Raw genomic sequence first — 15,794 nt, 5'->3', positions numbered from 1 at the left:
TCCTCCAGGGCTGGCATAAAGGCAGGACCCTCTTGAGTGCCACCCACTCCTCATCTCATCACCCACAGCAGATGAGGAGGAAGGAGACTTACACCCAGAAGTCTCTCCACCCACACCCAGGGAAGGATTCTCTCAACCTCCAACCTACCTCCATTTTCTTGGATAGGCCCAGAGATGAAGCTAGACCTTTTGATCAGGACCAGAAGAGGCAGGAGGAGAGGTAGGGGAAGTTCGGGAAATAGCAGGTAGGTGACATGCATTAGCTTCAGGCCAAGTGGGCAGAGGACACCTTGGAGGGTAAGAAACCTCTTCCCCCTCACCTCTCCCTACCCCCATCTAACTCCATTTGTGGTAGGATCTTTAGGAGGGGGCATGTCTTGGAGAGGTTTGGGGACCTCAAGTGTGGGGACCGAGGCCTCTTCTCTGCTGAAGCCCAGGCAACAAGACTGGAAAACAATATAGTTGTCCTGCTTTCCAGGACAGGGCTGGCCTTTGACACATGATGTTCATTTGTCCATTCTCTGCTGAGGAAACCCCTACATAGTCCGAGGAGAGACACATTTGGGGAGAGTGTCTCCAGGGCAGAGAGACATCCAGTTAATTGGGCGGAAGTGTCCCCATTCTTCACGTCGCTATCAGGAGGTCCTACCTTTATCTCACTTTCAGCTATCCTTCTGCAGATCCAACCTATTTCTACTCCCCCCCCAACCCTTCCAGACTCGAATATGATCTCCTGAGGCTTCCTTCAACCTTGTCACGCCCCCAATTCCGGGTTTTTCAAGTAAAACTGCTCCCTCCACTTCTTTACCCTCCAAGCCCCTCCCCATCTTGTCAAGCCCCCCCCCAGGCTCCGCCCAGCTCGCCCTCCTGGCCACCGCGGCTGCCAATAGCTGAGAACCTTATTTGCATAGAGGCGCTGGGGAGCTGCGGAGGGAAAGGGGAGGGACCAGGCGACCTCCTAAATCAAAGTTGGGAGGCGAGGACTGGGCGGAGGGGGTGCCCGGCTGGGGCCGGCGGGGGGAGGGGAAGGGGAGGGGGTGGCGGGGCGGACGTAGAGGACAGCGAAGCCTGCCGGACACTGACAGCTCCATCGCTCCCTCCCTCGGCTCATCCCCGAGTCCCCACTTCCCTCCTCCCCTCGCTCGGAACAGCATCCTTGGTCCTCACTTCTGGGGTCGTCCTGCTCCCGCGGCTCCGTGTAATTACCTCCTCTCACCCACGAACCCGGGAACTTTCTCCGCCAGCACCCGGGCGTGGGGGGGAGTGCTTTGCCTGGGCGGGTTTCTCCTGGGGTTCGTTGGGGGGCAGTCTCTAGAGAAGGGCTTCAGGGTCCCACAGAGACGCCTGCCACCCTCAGCCTGCCTCCAGCCGGGCTGCCGTCGGGTCTCGGCACCCTCTCACCTAACCATGACCGAAATGAGCGAGAAGGAGAACGAACCGGATGACGCGGCCACCCACACCCCCCCGGGGACAGTCTCTGCCCTCCAGGAAACCAAGGTAACTCGGGAGGCGCGAGGCCTGGACCCCTGCCCAGCGCGCCCCCAGCCCGGGCGCCCTCTTCCCGATGCGGTTGCCACTGTGGCCTCGGGTGCCCTGGGGTCACAGTAGCGGGGCCCGTGTGGTCCCCAACGCTCCGCGCGGCGACCCGGGGGCAGTGGGCTCGTGACGAGGGGCCACAAGGAGCCCCCATCACACAAGCACGACACGCCCTTGAGCGCGTGATGAGCGGACGCTCCACCGCGACCCTCCAGGGAGATTGTATGTAACTCGGGTTTGTTGGAGGGAGTCGGCGCAGCGAAGGCGGAGGCAGTGTGTAGCGGTGTGTAGCGGGTGTGGGCTGGTATACTCGCCCGCGTGTGCGTGCGAGGCGCACCCCTCCCGTGTCCGCCAGGTCTCTGTCTGTCCCTCTGTCTTTGCCTGTGTCTCTCTGAAAATGTCTCTACAACCTGTTTGTCTCTGTCTTGGTATCTCTCTGTGTGCGTCTCGGGTCCTCTCGGCGTCTCTGTGTGTTTATTTCTGAGTCTCTCTAGATGTCTCTCTCTGACCCGCCGCAGTCCTGCATTCGCCCCCCTCCCAACCGGGTTAGGCTCGGGGACGTGAGGCCGCGGCCGGGGGCTGCGCAGCTTCTGAGTTCGCAGCTGGGGGCTGCTGCGGCGCGGACTATCACTGGCGGGGACCCGGGGACTGTTGTTGCGGCTCCGGATGAGAAAGACAGGCAGCCCATGCCAGCGGGCCGTGTGCCGGGGAGGGGGACGGGGAGCTGCTAGAAACAAAAAGGGAAGTCATCATAATTAATGAATGTCATAATTAACCCTAATTATGTATGATTGCTACTCCTGCGGGAGTCACAATGAATAAATTATTCCCCAAGGAAGTCAGGCGGAGCGCAGACTCCTGGCGCTGAAGGCGGTGGGGTGGGGGAGAACACTGCTCACATTCAACCCCCCCCCCACGCCTCTATTCTGCCTGCTCCCTCCCCGAGTTCTAGGTGCTGACCCGCAAGAAGTTCTGCAGGAAGCGACCTGAGCGGGGGACCTGGGGATGGGGAGAGAAGAAGGGGCAGTGCTCTCTCTGCCCACCCCCCACCCCCCCAGATTTCAGGCCCAGACTACTCTCTCCCTTTCCACCCTGGTAAATTGTTCCCACCCGGCTTCTGTTACCCAGATGAGGAGGGGGGCAGTCAGGACCAGAAATGGGTGGGGTCTTTGGCTCCCCCTGGTATCACTGGCTCATCTATAGTTCTTTCCAATGCCCATCTTCCTCCTAATTCTGTCCTGACTGCCCCCAGGATATGAGGTTAATTCAAGGTCAAGGTCTTCAGGGGAGTGACCAAGGGAAGATGAGTAGGACCAGAGGCACCCCAGGTAGGCTCCCCATGCCTAAACCAAAGCGACCCAGTGGGTCTCCACAGCCAAGTCTTCAGATTCACACTTGACCTTCTCCTGCTCCCTTCTGAGAACTAGACCTTGGGCTCTCAGACCACAGAGTTACCTCCCCCTCAGAGAGCCAAGTCTACTGGGAAAGGAATGAGGTGTTGGGGGGCAGAATATTGCTTGGAATATTTGTGACAGCTTCTTTCAAGCAGAAGATCCCCCTCCTGAGGGAACTGAGCCCCATCCTGAGTTCCAGCGCCCCTGAGCTTCACAGCTGCCTTCTAGTCACCCTGGACAGACACATACAAACGCCTTGCTTGCTTCCCAGGGGATTGAGGGCCTCCCAGGTCCTGCCCTGATTCCCACACCACGGCCTGGCCGCTCAGCCCCCTCCTTAAGAGTTCTCCAGAGCAGGCAGGAGGGCTGGGCAGTGCTGCCTCAGCAGTCAGCAGGCTGCAGGCTCAGCTGTGTGGGGAGGGGTGGTCAGGGCCTGGCAGGTCTGTACCTCCTTCCTCCCAGCCCAAGGACTGTCCCATGCCATCACCTCTGGGTCTGAGCCATGGAGATCTGAGGAGCAGGGAAGGAATGGGAGTGTACACCTGACCTGGTCCCTCTGTGCCAGGCCAGTTGGAGCCCTGCCCCTTTGCCGCCCTCCCCTGTACCTCATTTATGAAGGACTCAGTAATAACAGCACAGGCTGGATTGCAGGTCCGGGGGAAGGTACTCAGGAGGGCAGAGGTGGGCAGAGAGAGGATTCAGAACACTTGCCAGCCTCCTTCCATTCCCCCACCTCAACTTGTCCCAAAGTAGCTTCTGTCTTCAGACTGTAGAGGTGGAGAAGAGGAAGGGAGAGGGTCGGTGCTGCCCACCCAGCTCAGTTTGAGGCAGGTACAACAGAGGTGGCTGGTGTACTTGTCTTCATTAGGCAGTGAAGTCAACATTCCAGACCTATTCATCAGTGTTTGGGGCTCCCTGGGGATTTCTTGCCAGCCCAAGTCCAGCCTCCTGCTCACCCTAAAGTCGGGTTTCACTCCGGCACCCAAGCTACTCAGCCACCCTCCCAGTGTCAGCATCGCCCTCTCTGGGTCCCCATCCCATCCTACTACATAGGTCCTGCCAGCACCCCTTTGCTGCCATCTTTGGAAAGACCCTGCCATGCCAGCTCTGCCATCTGAGTCAGCTTGTGTCACATCTGCCACCACCCTCTGCCAGCTGCCTAGTGCCATTTCAGGAGCTGGCAGGAGCTGAGGAAGGAAAGGACTGTCCAGGGTGTGGAGAGGTGAGGAGGAGGCAGGCAGGCCAGGTCCTGCCTCCAGGAGGGGATTCAGAATAACAGGTCTGATGGTCCAGGCTCCAAGCCAGACAAGCTCCTGGTGCTTTGGGAGGGAATGGGGTCCAGGTGGGCCAGCTTGCCAAGGTGTATGGTGACTTCTTCTCACACCAGGGAATGGGTCCTGGGACAGTGGGGGCACCAAAAACATAGAGGGTGGGGAGGTAGAGAAAGGTCTTCTCTGGGAACTAGGAGTCCCAGGAATGGAAATACCTGGCCAGGCTGAGCCCAAATGAGGTTTGGGTGGCCAAGCCAGATGTCTCTGGTGTGGGCGGGCATTAAGCCATTTGGCAGAGATGCCGTCATCTGCCCTCCAGCCACAGCCCTTGACATCTGCCAGCCACCCCAGGTGGCATTCCTTCCCACTTCTCCACCCTCCTGGGATCTGGGGCAGAGTTGGGGCTGCCCTGGTGGCAGGGAACATTCTGTTCCAGAGGCTTTTGGTACCCTGCAGAGGTGGCTCTTGGCACTGAGGCCAGGCGGGGACCAGGAAAGGGCACAGGCTGGAGAGTAGGGAGGCTTGAAATCTCATCCTGTGAGGATTACTTTGGAAATAATGGCCTCAGGAGGGGGGAACATTATTGATGTCTTCAAATATTTGAAGAACTGATGTGTGTAAGCGGGAGTATCCCTTCCTGGAGCCAAGGGAGGGACAAGGGCCGATAGGCAGGGAGGCAGGTTTCAGCTCTAAATAGGGAAGCACTTTCCAGCAATTGCAGCTGCCCAAAGATGGAATGACTGTCCCAAGAGAGGATGGGCTTGCCGTCACAAGAGGTGACCAACAGAGTCAGACAATAATTCAGAGGGGACATGGCCAGAGCAGTGCGGGGTGGGGACTGCTCTATGTGCCCAGTCTTTCAAGTCCCTTCTAACCCTACATTTCATGACAAGCCCATGGCACAACTGAGGGCCAGAGCTGAGGGCCAAGGCAGGGTGCTCCTGGTCACTTGGGCTCAATAGCCAAAGCCACTGGTTCAAGTCCCGGCTCTGCTACTTAGCAGCTGCGGACTCATGATGAGTGAGTGATTTAACCCCCTCAGCTCCTCATCTGCAAAGGGGGCCAATAATTGTCACCACCTCAGTGGGTCGTGCCAGGGTTAATGAGATTCTGCATATCAATTCCAGGACTCTGACAACGACAGTCCCTCATTATGTTCATAAGTTTAGGTTTTGCTTTGGGGACTTGAGCATGTATTGCTTAGAGAGCATCTAACCCTGACTTGGAGGTGGGGAAACTGAAGCTTAGAGAGAGAGGAAGTGAAGTAACTTGCCTTCAGGCAGCAGATTGCGTTCTGCCCCCACCACCCCCCCCAGCACATCCTCCCAGAGACCTCCTGTGCTCTGTGCCCACGGCCCCTGTGCAGAGCAGTGGGTAGTTCACCCGCCCCTCTGGGCCTGTCAGAGCCCCAAGAGCCACATAGAACATATTCGTGTTCTAATTAATTGTCCCTCTGGGCCTCGACCTCTGCCCCAATGCCCAGGCAGCTGGGGCCCGGGGCCCTGCTTCTCAGAGACACACAAAGAAGCCCACAGTGCTGGCCAGGAAGCTGGATTTGGAAGGAGCTGAGCAACTCAGCATGCCAGTCCCCCTAGGGCTCTGGCCTTTCAGCTGGCCTACCGGGGCCCGCCTTTTGCCCAAACATTTCCCCCTCTGCTTTCCCCTCTGTCATGTGGCCTGCTGGCTTCCCTAGGGTTAGAGGGGCCACCACTTCCATTCCCTTGTCACACAGACTGCCTGGTGTCCCAGCTGGGAACCCTGGCCAAGTGTCCCTGCCTAGAGCCAGGCCTCTGCCCCCCACCTCCACCCATTTCTTTTTTTAACTGGTAGAAAGGAATGGGAGGGGTAAGGGCTTTCAACAGGAGGGGAGTAGGGCAGAGGTCTGGCTAGAGAGGTCCAGATCTCACTCCGGGTAGAATAAGGGTGTGTTTGGGTGAGCAAAGGGAATAACTCTGGCCTCACCGCAGAATCCACCGTGCACTCCAGAACACGTGTTCTGTTTAGGATTCCAGCCACTTGCTCATCATTTATTCCACAAACATGGACTGAGCACCCACTATGTGCTGAGGCCCGTTATGGGGATTTGAAGCAACCTTCCCCGCCCTCCAGGGGCTCACAGCCTCCCGGAGGAGTGAGAAGTAAAGGACAACATAAACCTGATCGAAGCTATCACGGAAGCCCATCCAGATGCAGCCAGCCAGAGGAGGGAGTGGTCCCACCAAAGGGAATTCCTGCAGAAGAAGAGACGGCTTCCCAGAGAAGGAAGAATCACAGGAAGCCCTGAAGAAGAAAGCGGGAAGTAACTGGATAAGGCAAAGAGGACAAACACGTAAAAAATGCAGAGGCATGAAACACGGATGAGTTCAAGTCCTCACATGTGGGCTCAGGTGGAGGACCTGGGCTGGAAGGGCAGGTTTGGCCAAGTTGCAGTTTCATGGCTGGGACAGGGGCTTGGCTGGGTCCTGAGGAGCCATGAAAGATTTTTTGCGGGGTCAGGGATCACCTCCCTGGCAGGTGCATGGAGAACAGGTGGGAATGGGCAAGGCGGAGGCAAAGAGCTATGGCCCTGAACCCGACAGGGTGCTGGAACCTGAACCAGGGCAGGGCTCTGGGGTGCTGAGGTGTTACAGGGGATGAACCGGAGAGGTGTTTTGGAGGGAGAATCAGCCCTGAGGATGAGGGTCCAGGGTGACCACTCCCCCACTCCCCGTTCAAGGACCGAGGACCTGGTGTGTTTTGGCCCCCAAAGTATTATTTTGTCAAGTCGAGTAAATGGTACCTCCATTCAGTGAAATTCCTGTGCAGCCGTACAAAAAGAATGGTGAAACCCTTTGTGTATTTGTATGGAATGATTTCTAAGAAAAACGCGAGGCACGGGAGAAATAGTATACTCCCATTTCTGCAGATTAAAAAGGAAATAAAGCCTCTTGAATTTGTTTCTATCCAATGTCACATAAAGTTCTAGGTTTCTTAACTGACTGTTTTTTTTTTTTGGCTGCACGCAGCGTGCGGATCTTCCTGTGCCCCCTGCAATGGAAGCACAGAGTCTTAACCACTGAACCACCAGGAAGTCCCTCTTAACTGACTTTAAATTTCATAAGTTCATGAAATGGATTCACATTTTTTATTAAAAAATTACTTTTATAAACAAAAAGTCTAGGGGTGGGGTAGGGAGGGTGGGAGGGAGATGCAAGAGGGAGGAGATATGGGGATATATGTATATGTATAGCTGATTCACTTTGTTATACAGCAGAAACTAACACACCATTGTAAAGCAATTATACTCCAATAAAGAGGTTAAAAAAAAAAAAAAAGTCTAGGGACTTCCCACGTGGCTCAGTGGTTGAAATTCTGCACTCCCAATGCAGGGGGCCCGGGTTCGATCCCTGGTCAGGGAACTAGATCCCACATGCATGCTGCAACTAAGAGTTCACATGCTGCAACTAAGGAGCCCATGTGCTGCAACTAAGGAGCTGGTGAGCTGCAACTAAGGAAACTGCCTGCCACAACTAAGACCCAATGCAACCAAATAAATAAATTTTTTTTTTTTTTTGCGGTACGCGGGCCTCTCACTGTTGTGGCCTCTCCCGTTGTGGAGCACAGGCTCTGGACGCGCAGGCTCAGCGGCCATGGCTCACAGGCCCAGCTGCTCCACGGCATGTGGGATCCTTCCGGACCGGGGCACGAACCCGTGTCCCCTGCATCGGCAGGCGGACTCTCAACCACTGTGCCACCAGGGAAGCCCCATAAATATTTTTAAAAAACAAAGTCTAGATTTCTTTTTGAAAATTGAGAAACCTGGCAACGCTGGGCTGCCCTAGAGACTAGCTCAGCTGGCTGAAGGAGACCAGCAGCTACTCGCTGACTGTCCAGTCCCCACCACTCCTAATTAGGTGCCTGTCCAGCCAGAGCTCCTTTGCTCGAGGAGGTTCCCTGCCTGGCTCTTGTGGGCACCTGGGATGGTGACCTGCCTTCTGGGACTTGGCAGCCTCTTTCTCAGTACTTCATCTCACCTCTGGCTCTCAGCCTTCAGGCTGCCGCTGGCCAAGGAGAGATCCCGGGGAGCCAGTCCCCTCCAGGCTCACAGCCCCTTTTCCTCTTTCAGCTCCAGAGGTTCAAGCGCTCACTTTCCCTCAAGAACATCCTCCGAAGTAAGAGCATGGAGAACTTCTTCCTTCGCTCGGGGTCTGAGCCCAAATGCCCCACCGAGGTGCTGCTGACGCCCCCGACCCCGCTGCCACCTCCCTCCCCACCACCAGCGTCTGCAGACTGGGGCCTACACACCCCAGCCCTGTCCCCCTGCCCGATCTCACGCCCCCTGGCACCACTCAAACCAGTGAGGCTGCACAGCTTCCAGGAACACGTCTTCAAGCGAGCCAGCCCCTGTGAGCTGTGCCAACAGTTCATTGTGGGTAGGTGCCTGGGTAGCAACAGAAGGGGTCGGGGTGAGTGTGGGTGTGGGCCCATGGACCTGACTGCCTGATGTTGGGCTGCTGCTAAACCTAACTGTGCCCCTCCCTCTGGGAGGACACATGAGCACCCTTGGGGGTCGGTGGGGACCCCGTGTTGCTGTGTTTACTAACAGCTCAGGTTCCACCCTGACTGTGTGGAGGTCGGAGCTAGGCCCCAGGCTGGCATGAGGATGCCCAGTCCCTTGCTCCGTCATGCCCTAACCTGCCTCCTTTGCTCCTTGCCCTTGGATGTAACCTCTCTTGACCACCCCCTCTTGCCAAACCCACATTCTTCCCAGGAAACTCCAAGCAGGGTTTGCGGTGTAAGACATGCAAAGTCAGCGTCCACCTCTGGTGCTCCGAGGAGATCTCCCACCAGCAATGCCCAGGCAAGACGGTGAGTGGGGACCACACAGAGATGGCTGGCTGATGCTCCCAGGCCTGGCATGTGGGGGAATGAGTGCCCTGCAGGGCTGGTTCCTCATGTGGGGTGGTGCTTGGGCTTGGGGAAGGCCAAACTCTCAAGGGGCTGTGACCTCCCTGTGCCCTCTCTCTGCCCCACCCCACCCCCCGCCACAGTCCTCCTCCTTCCGCCGCAACTTCAGCTCCCCGCTCCTGGTGCATGAGCCGCCACCAGCCTGTGCCATGAGCAAGGAGTCCCCACCCACTGGTGAGTGTCCACTGTTGCCCCTGATCCCACTGTGGTGTGATGAGAGACTCATGCACTCCTCAGAGGAGCACCTGAGTCACATGGCACTGCCCGTTCTTGGCACTACTACCACTCCCTTCTCTTTTTTTTAGACTTCTTCTTCTTCTTTTTGTTTGTTTGTTTTGGTTTTCTTCCCCACTTCCCTTCTTTGAATGCTGCTGTCCTGAATGTAGAGTTCATTCATTCATTCATCCATCCTTTAACAAACACTTTATTGAACACCTACTAAGTGCCAGGCACTGTGCTAGACATGGGAACACAGCCCTGAAGAAGGTGGAGCTCATGGTCTAGTAAGGGAGCTAGACATGAAATAAATAATCACATAAATCATCAATTAACCATCATTTGGTGAATGCCTGAAACGGAAGGATAGGGAATAAAGAGAGGATAAAGTCGGCACCGACCTCATCCACAGAGGCAAAGAAGGCATCCGGGAGACTTGACAGATAGGGAATTAGTCTGAGGATCTGGGGAAGACCAGTGTGGACAGGAGGCAGGCCAGAGGTAGGGAGAGGCAGAGAGTTAAAGAAAGGATAATGAGGATGGGACTGAGGGAGTCAGAGTAAAAGGGTGAGATGGGACCCTGGGTGCAGGGCCTCGGGGTTCATTTTAAGAGTGTTCTTTGGACTTTATTCCTTTTTTTTTTTAATTGAAGTATAGTTGATTTACAATGTTGTGTTAATTTCTGCTGTACAGCTAAGTGATTCAGTTATACATATATATATATTATTTTTCATATTCTTTTCCATTATGGTTTATCACAGGATATTGAATATAGTTCCCTGTGCTCTACAGTAGGACCTTGGTGTTTATCCATTCTGTGTATAAACAGTTTGCATCTGCTAATCCCAAACTCCCAATCCATCCCTCCCCCACCCCGCCTCCCCCTTGGTAACCACAGGTCTTTGGACTTTATTATAAGGTCAATTTTTGTGTTTTTACAAGAGCATTCTGGCTACTGTGTGGGTTGGAGAGGCTGGACTGGAAGCAGGGAGACCAGTTGGGAGGCCATGATGGTTGCCAGGAAAGAGTTTGGTAGCTTGGACCAGGCTGGTAGCAGTGGATATGGAGAGAAGTGAGCAGATTCTAGAAATGTTTGGGAGGTAGGATGAGGTGATGGAGTGAACACAGGCAGTGAGGCGGGCAAGGGGTCCAGGATGCTCCAGGTTTGTGCCTGGGCACCGTGGGAGGACACGGAGCTCTCATACCGTGAGGGAGACCTGGGAGGGGCAGGTGAGAGGAGTGCAGATTTCAGTTTAGGGCTGGCTGAGCGGGACAGCCCGCAGGGCAGCCAGGGCTGAGATGCAGGACTTCAGGGCAGAGCGAGGCTGGCAGCAGGGTGCCCGGCCCTGATGGTGACTCCTCAGTAGGGGCCAGCGGGAAGGTGGACCCCGTCTATGAGACCCTGCGCTACGGAACCTCCTTGGCCCTGATGAACCGCTCCAGCTTCAGCAGCACCTCTGAGTCCCCCACGCGGAGCTTGGTAGGTATGGGGAGCACCAAAGGGGAGCCTCGGGGGCAGAGGTCTCAGAGGGTGGGGGGTCCAGGGGTTGAGCCCTCCCCTCGCTGTGTCCCTAGAGCGAGCGGGATGAGCTGATTGAGGACGGGGAAGGCAGCATCCGCAGCTCAGAGGAGGGCCCTGGCGACAGCGGTGAGTGGGACTGGGGACCAGGGGCAGGAATGGAGCGCAGTACGGGCCGCTGCCTGCTGCCTCACACCCTCGCCCCACCCTGGCATCTCCAGTATTCACAGCCGCGGCTGAGAGCGAAGGGTCAGGACCAGAGGAGAAGAGCCCTGGACGGCAGGTGAGGCTGGGCTGGCAGTGAGCCCCCGGCAGGCCAGGTGGGAAGGGGCTGTTCTTCTCCTTGTCACTGATCCCTAGGTGGGTGACAGCGTGCTGAGTGGGAGTATCCCTGTTCCATCATTTATCCTCAGTCTACAGGGATGGGCAATGCCGGGGTGAGTAGGCCCGGGAGGCAGGGGTGTTACCACTCCACTGACCCAGTGCCTACTGTGCCCACTCCTACTGCCCCAAGGGTGGGCAGTTCTAGGGTGCAGCAGGCAGAGGAGGATCCCTCTTCTCCATCCCTGGCCCAGTCCCTTCAGGGGTGTGTAAGCACGGCAGATAGGACAGTCTTCACCTCCCCTGTCATTGACCCAGGAGCGCTGTGCCCCATCTCCTAGCCCCCAGGGTAGGCAAGGTCAGGGCAAGGGGAGAGTAGGTGGAATAAGAAAGGTGTCCCCCCCACAATGACCCAGAGCTTTTCCACAGGTCCCCAGGCCCCTTCTACGGAAGGATGTGGGGCCCATGTACTCCTACGTCGCGCTCTACAAGTTTCTGCCCCAGGAAAACAACGACCTGGCTTTGCAGTAAGTCCTCCAGCGGCCCAGTCCCCGCCCCGGGCAGCTGCCTGGCTCCAACCTCAGGGCTCTGTGCTCCCAGACCTTGGAACACGAGTGTGAGGGAGACCTTCAGGAACCTCCTCCTGGCACACTTGAGGCTACTGAGCCCAAAGAGGAGACAGAGGCGCCAGAGTCCAAGAGGGATTGGTGCTAATGTCATGTTTCCTGCCCCCTGCCCGGCCTCTGTCCTGGAGAGCGTCTGCCATACCTGTAGTCACTCAGGGTCCTGCAAGGGCATCGAGAACTCTCTCCCAGCTGAGGGGGGCATGCAGGGGATCTGGGGGCCTAGGACTGTTGGGATGCAGAGTGGGAGGGTCCCTCCTGCCCCATGTGCTACCTCCGCTCTCTCATTCCAGGCCTGGAGACCGGATCATGCTGGTGGATGACTCTAACGAGGACTGGTGGAAGGTGACTTGGCAGGGTGGGGAGCGGAGGGTGGGGGGTGTTAGGTACATCACTAGCCCGCACCCTCAGAGAACACAGCCCCAAAGACCTCCTCTCCTTCCTCCACCGGCCCTAGCCAGGCCTAGACCCACCCTCAGGTCTTACTCTCGCTGTGCCCCTCCCCGCCCCAGCCTTGTTCCTCCATCCACCTTGTGCCCTTTCCAGCCCAGAAGCCACCCGACTAGGGGCTCAAATACAGAGAAGCCAAATCTGGAGGATGACAGCATTGGCTCTGAGTGGGCTTTAGGTCTAGAGAAAGCAGTGGGGGTCAGGGGGTGGCACGAGTGTTCATTGCCAGCCTCATCCCCAGGGCAAGATCGGCGACCGGGTTGGCTTCTTCCCAGCCAATTTTGTGCAGCGGGTGAGGCCAGGCGAGAACGTTTGGCGCTGCTGCCAACCCTTCTCCGGGAACAAGGAACAGGGCTACATGAGCCTCAAGGAGAGCCAGGTGAGGGCCTGGGCCCTGCATGGCTGGAGAGGTGGGCGTGGGAGAGAGGCGGCAAGGGTGTGGGCGAGGCCCTGGAGGAGGATGCTTGCAGCCTGGCAGCAGGAGGGAAGGCAGGCTAGAAGCAGTGGGACTGGGAAGTTCCCTGGTGGCCTAGTGGTTAAGAGTCTGGGCTTTCACTACCGTGGCCGGGTTCAATCCCTAGTCCGGGAACTGAAATTCCCGTTAAAAAAAAAAAAAAAAGCAGCAGTGGGACTGCAGGGCTCTCCTGTCCTCCCCTCTGGGAACTGGGGCTGGCAGCTAACACAGGCAGAGGGCTGAGTTATGTTAGAGAGTCGGGGCAGGAACACTGGATTAGGAGTCTAGAGGCTCGGGTTTGAATGCTGGCTCTGCCTTTGGGTTCTTGTTAACCATGGGCAAGTCCTTTTCCCCCGTTACCTCCTCTGTGAAATGGTAGTTTGTCAGGGGCATTAGACGAGCTGATCTCAAAGGTCAGACCCGAAGTGATGCTCTGTGTCTGCTGACTGCCTGGTCTTGCACCCTGTACTCTCCTGGGATCTGCTCCCATCACCCGGGCTCCAACCACATCTGACGCTGGTCCCGTCATCCCCTGGGATGGACCGCCTGGGAGCCACCAGCAGGACTTGGGGCCAGGGACGCAGGCAGTGCCAAGCCTCAGCTTCATGTCTCTTCCGCTCAGATCTGTGTGGGCGTGGGCAGGAGCAAGGATGCTGATGGCTTCATCCGCGTCAGCAGCGGCAAGAAGCGGGGTCTGGTGCCAGCCAACGTCCTGACCGAGATCTGAGAAGAGCCAAGAGAACCCGGAAGCCACCCCTGCCTGTGCCCGGCCCTTGCTTCTGGCCCCAGGAGGGGAGCAGGCCTCTGCCCACACTCTCTCTCCCTCTGCCCTTCTCCTAGGGGCCAGTCACCATGGCTTGGGAGGCTTCTGCACTGAGGAGGGTTTTATTTCATGGGTCCTGGGGTGCCCTGAGGAGGCTGCTGCTCTGAGACTTGGAGGTGGGGAGGAGGAGAAAGTGGGAGGGGATGGGAAAGCTCCAGGTGGGACCCCCTGGTGCCCATGCACTCCCAAAGCCCGTTGCCATGCTGAGTCCAGCCCTGAGAGGCAGTTCCTGGGGAACTTCCCTGCTGCCTCTTCCAGAGACCTTCCCCTGCCCACAGCATCTTTGCCTGCCTGACAGCTCCCCTCTCCTCACAGAGCCTCTGCTTGGGTCTTTGTGTGTGTGACCCTGCAGCTGCCCCTTTGGAAGTGGGGCCTTGGGAAGGTGCCTTCCCGGGTCCCTTAGCCCCAGCTCTGGGTAGGGAGGGACTTCAGGGCTGCAGGTGGATCCTGGTCTCACCACCTCTGTCACTCCATCAATTCTCAGGAAACTTCTGCGGTTCTCTCTCCCATTACTTGAAACCTGGGTGGACAGAGGAGGGGAGGGCTGAGGTCTGGGGAAGCTGTGGTAAATCAGAGACTGTTCCCTCAAGTAGCACAGTCACCACAGAGCAGCCTCATCTTCCCCTTGTGCACTGGGAAAGGACACCCAAGAGCGGCCTGAACACAGAAACCCGATTAAGAACAAAAGACTGGCCCACGCCTGCTCAAAATAACCCCCAGTTCACTGTCAGGACTCTAAAAGCTCAGTTCCTGTCCCAGTCCTCTCCAGGCCCACCCCAGGAACCCAACCTTCAGGGCTGACCCCGCAGTGACCCTCCCTCACCCCCTCTCTCCAGGCTCTGCAGCGGACAGGGCTGCCTTTGCAGGGGTCCCTTTTCTGGTTGCATCTGCTCCCTTGTCCAGGACACAGAGCCCTGGGAGGAAGAGGTAGTGGGAGACAGACAAAGAATTCTGTTGGAGCACCAGGAGGGGAAGGGGGTAGGCATCCTGGGGGGGGGGACACGCAAAGAGGACCCCTCCCTTGCAGGTTGCTTCTCTCTGGTACCAACTTCTCTCTTCCCCCTAGCTCAGAGCCTCCTTTTGTGCCCTTGATCGTGCCAACCAATGCCACCCCCCATCCTAGGCACAGTCACACCCTCCCATGCAGTGGGAGGGACACATCCTCCTACCCACTGGCCCCTGCCCCACCTCTCCCTCGCAGAGAGGGGTACTCAAGCCACACTGCCCTGTTTGCTGCCATGAGGGCCCCCCCCCCTCCAGCAATGTCCCAGGGGCGGGCCCAATGCCCACTGTACATGAGGCTGCATGAGGCGTCTGCTGGGGCATTGCTGAGCCCCCAGACTCCTAATTAAATGTTTCTTGTCCCAACCTGTCTGCTCTATCTGCTTGGGCTAGAGGAAGGGAAGGGGGAAGGGGTCGGGGTGGTGGTGGAGGTACGGAAAGGGGACAGCCTGAAGATCGGAGAATGCGCTCATCTCCGAGAGGAGGGGTATGGGGACAGCTGGCCCTGACAGTGAGGGTCCCCAAGCCTTCTCATTCCCTTCCACCCAAGCAGCCTGAGCCAGGCGGGATCTGAGGAAGTGGGGCAGGAGGTTTGGGGGACGCCGGAAAGAGAGAGGGTGGGGCTGCGGCCACTTTCGGGTTCGAGGCGCTCCTGCCTCGCGCAGGGGGCGGGCACACACCTCTGCGTCTGGACCGTTCCTGCCCAGGCAGAGATGCCCTCGGAGACCAGCAGTCTCCGTACCCAGGGGTGGGGGCGGGGGGGCTCAATACCCACCCGAGATCAGCCTCGCCCCCGCAGCCCCCTAAACCCGAGGCAGATACGTTGGCGGCGAGGACAGCCGCGGACGGTGGGGCCCTGAGATGACTCATCGGGAGCCTGGCGCCAGGGGGCCGCGGTGGCGCCCCGCCCCCAGCGGTGCCCGCCGCCCACCTGCTCCGGCTGAGCCGCTTCTTTCCCGTCCGCACGGCCGGCCGCGTCATCGCCCAGGCGAGCACGTCCTGTGCTATTTATGGGGAGCGCCGAGAGGAGAGAGGGAGAGAGAGAGAGAGAGAGAGAGAGAGAGAGAGAGAGAGAGGCTGTGGCGGTGCCAGGGCAACGCCGTGCTGCCAGAATGCATCCGGCTCTGCCTTCCAGCCCCCCGAAATCAAGGTAGGCCCCGTGGGGCCAGACCCTGGGTCCCCAACCGCTTTCCTTGGGCTGCTTCAGGGATGACTCTAGAGCTTGGAGGTGGTAGGGG

At 57.7% G+C, this 15,794-nt stretch overlaps 1 protein-coding gene across 4 annotated transcripts; it reads left to right on the top strand.

The window, feature by feature from the left end:
* The first annotated feature begins 1,049 nt into the window (after positions 1-1,049).
* Positions 1,050-14,684, top strand: STAC2 (SH3 and cysteine rich domain 2). 4 transcript variants are annotated; one of them, XM_060134340.1, is made up of 12 exons: positions 1,050-1,198; positions 1,358-1,497; positions 8,307-8,613; positions 8,952-9,049; positions 9,232-9,322; positions 10,732-10,844; positions 10,940-11,012; positions 11,105-11,166; positions 11,634-11,731; positions 12,121-12,172; positions 12,519-12,656; positions 13,354-14,684. In XM_060134340.1, exons 2-12 carry the CDS (start codon positions 1,408-1,410, stop codon positions 13,456-13,458), a joined length of 1,227 nt encoding a protein of 408 aa, XP_059990323.1. In that variant the 5' UTR covers positions 1,050-1,198; positions 1,358-1,407; the 3' UTR covers positions 13,459-14,684. The 4 variants fall into 4 exon arrangements, with proteins under 4 accessions (XP_059990323.1, XP_059990322.1, XP_059990325.1 ...); XM_060134339.1 differs by having other exon boundaries at positions 10,729-10,844; XM_060134342.1 differs by lacking the exon at positions 12,519-12,656 and having other exon boundaries at positions 10,729-10,844.
* The last annotated feature ends 1,110 nt before the right edge of the window (positions 14,685-15,794 follow it).

Source organism: Lagenorhynchus albirostris, chromosome 20, assembly GCF_949774975.1.
Source record: "Lagenorhynchus albirostris chromosome 20, mLagAlb1.1, whole genome shotgun sequence".
NCBI classification, from domain to species: domain Eukaryota; kingdom Metazoa; phylum Chordata; class Mammalia; order Artiodactyla; family Delphinidae; genus Lagenorhynchus; species Lagenorhynchus albirostris.
This window is presented reverse-complemented; position numbering and strand designations above follow the sequence as displayed.

Coding starts and splice junctions, on each gene's coding strand:
- STAC2 (XM_060134339.1), top strand. CDS start 1,408: ATGACCGAAATGAGCGAGAAGGAGAACGAACCGGATGACGCGGCCACC. Junction 11,013..11,104: donor GGAGGGCCCTGGCGACAGCG/GTGAGTGGGACT, acceptor TGGCATCTCCAG/TATTCACAGCCGCGGCTGAG. Junction 12,173..12,518: donor CTAACGAGGACTGGTGGAAG/GTGACTTGGCAG, acceptor CCTCATCCCCAG/GGCAAGATCGGCGACCGGGT.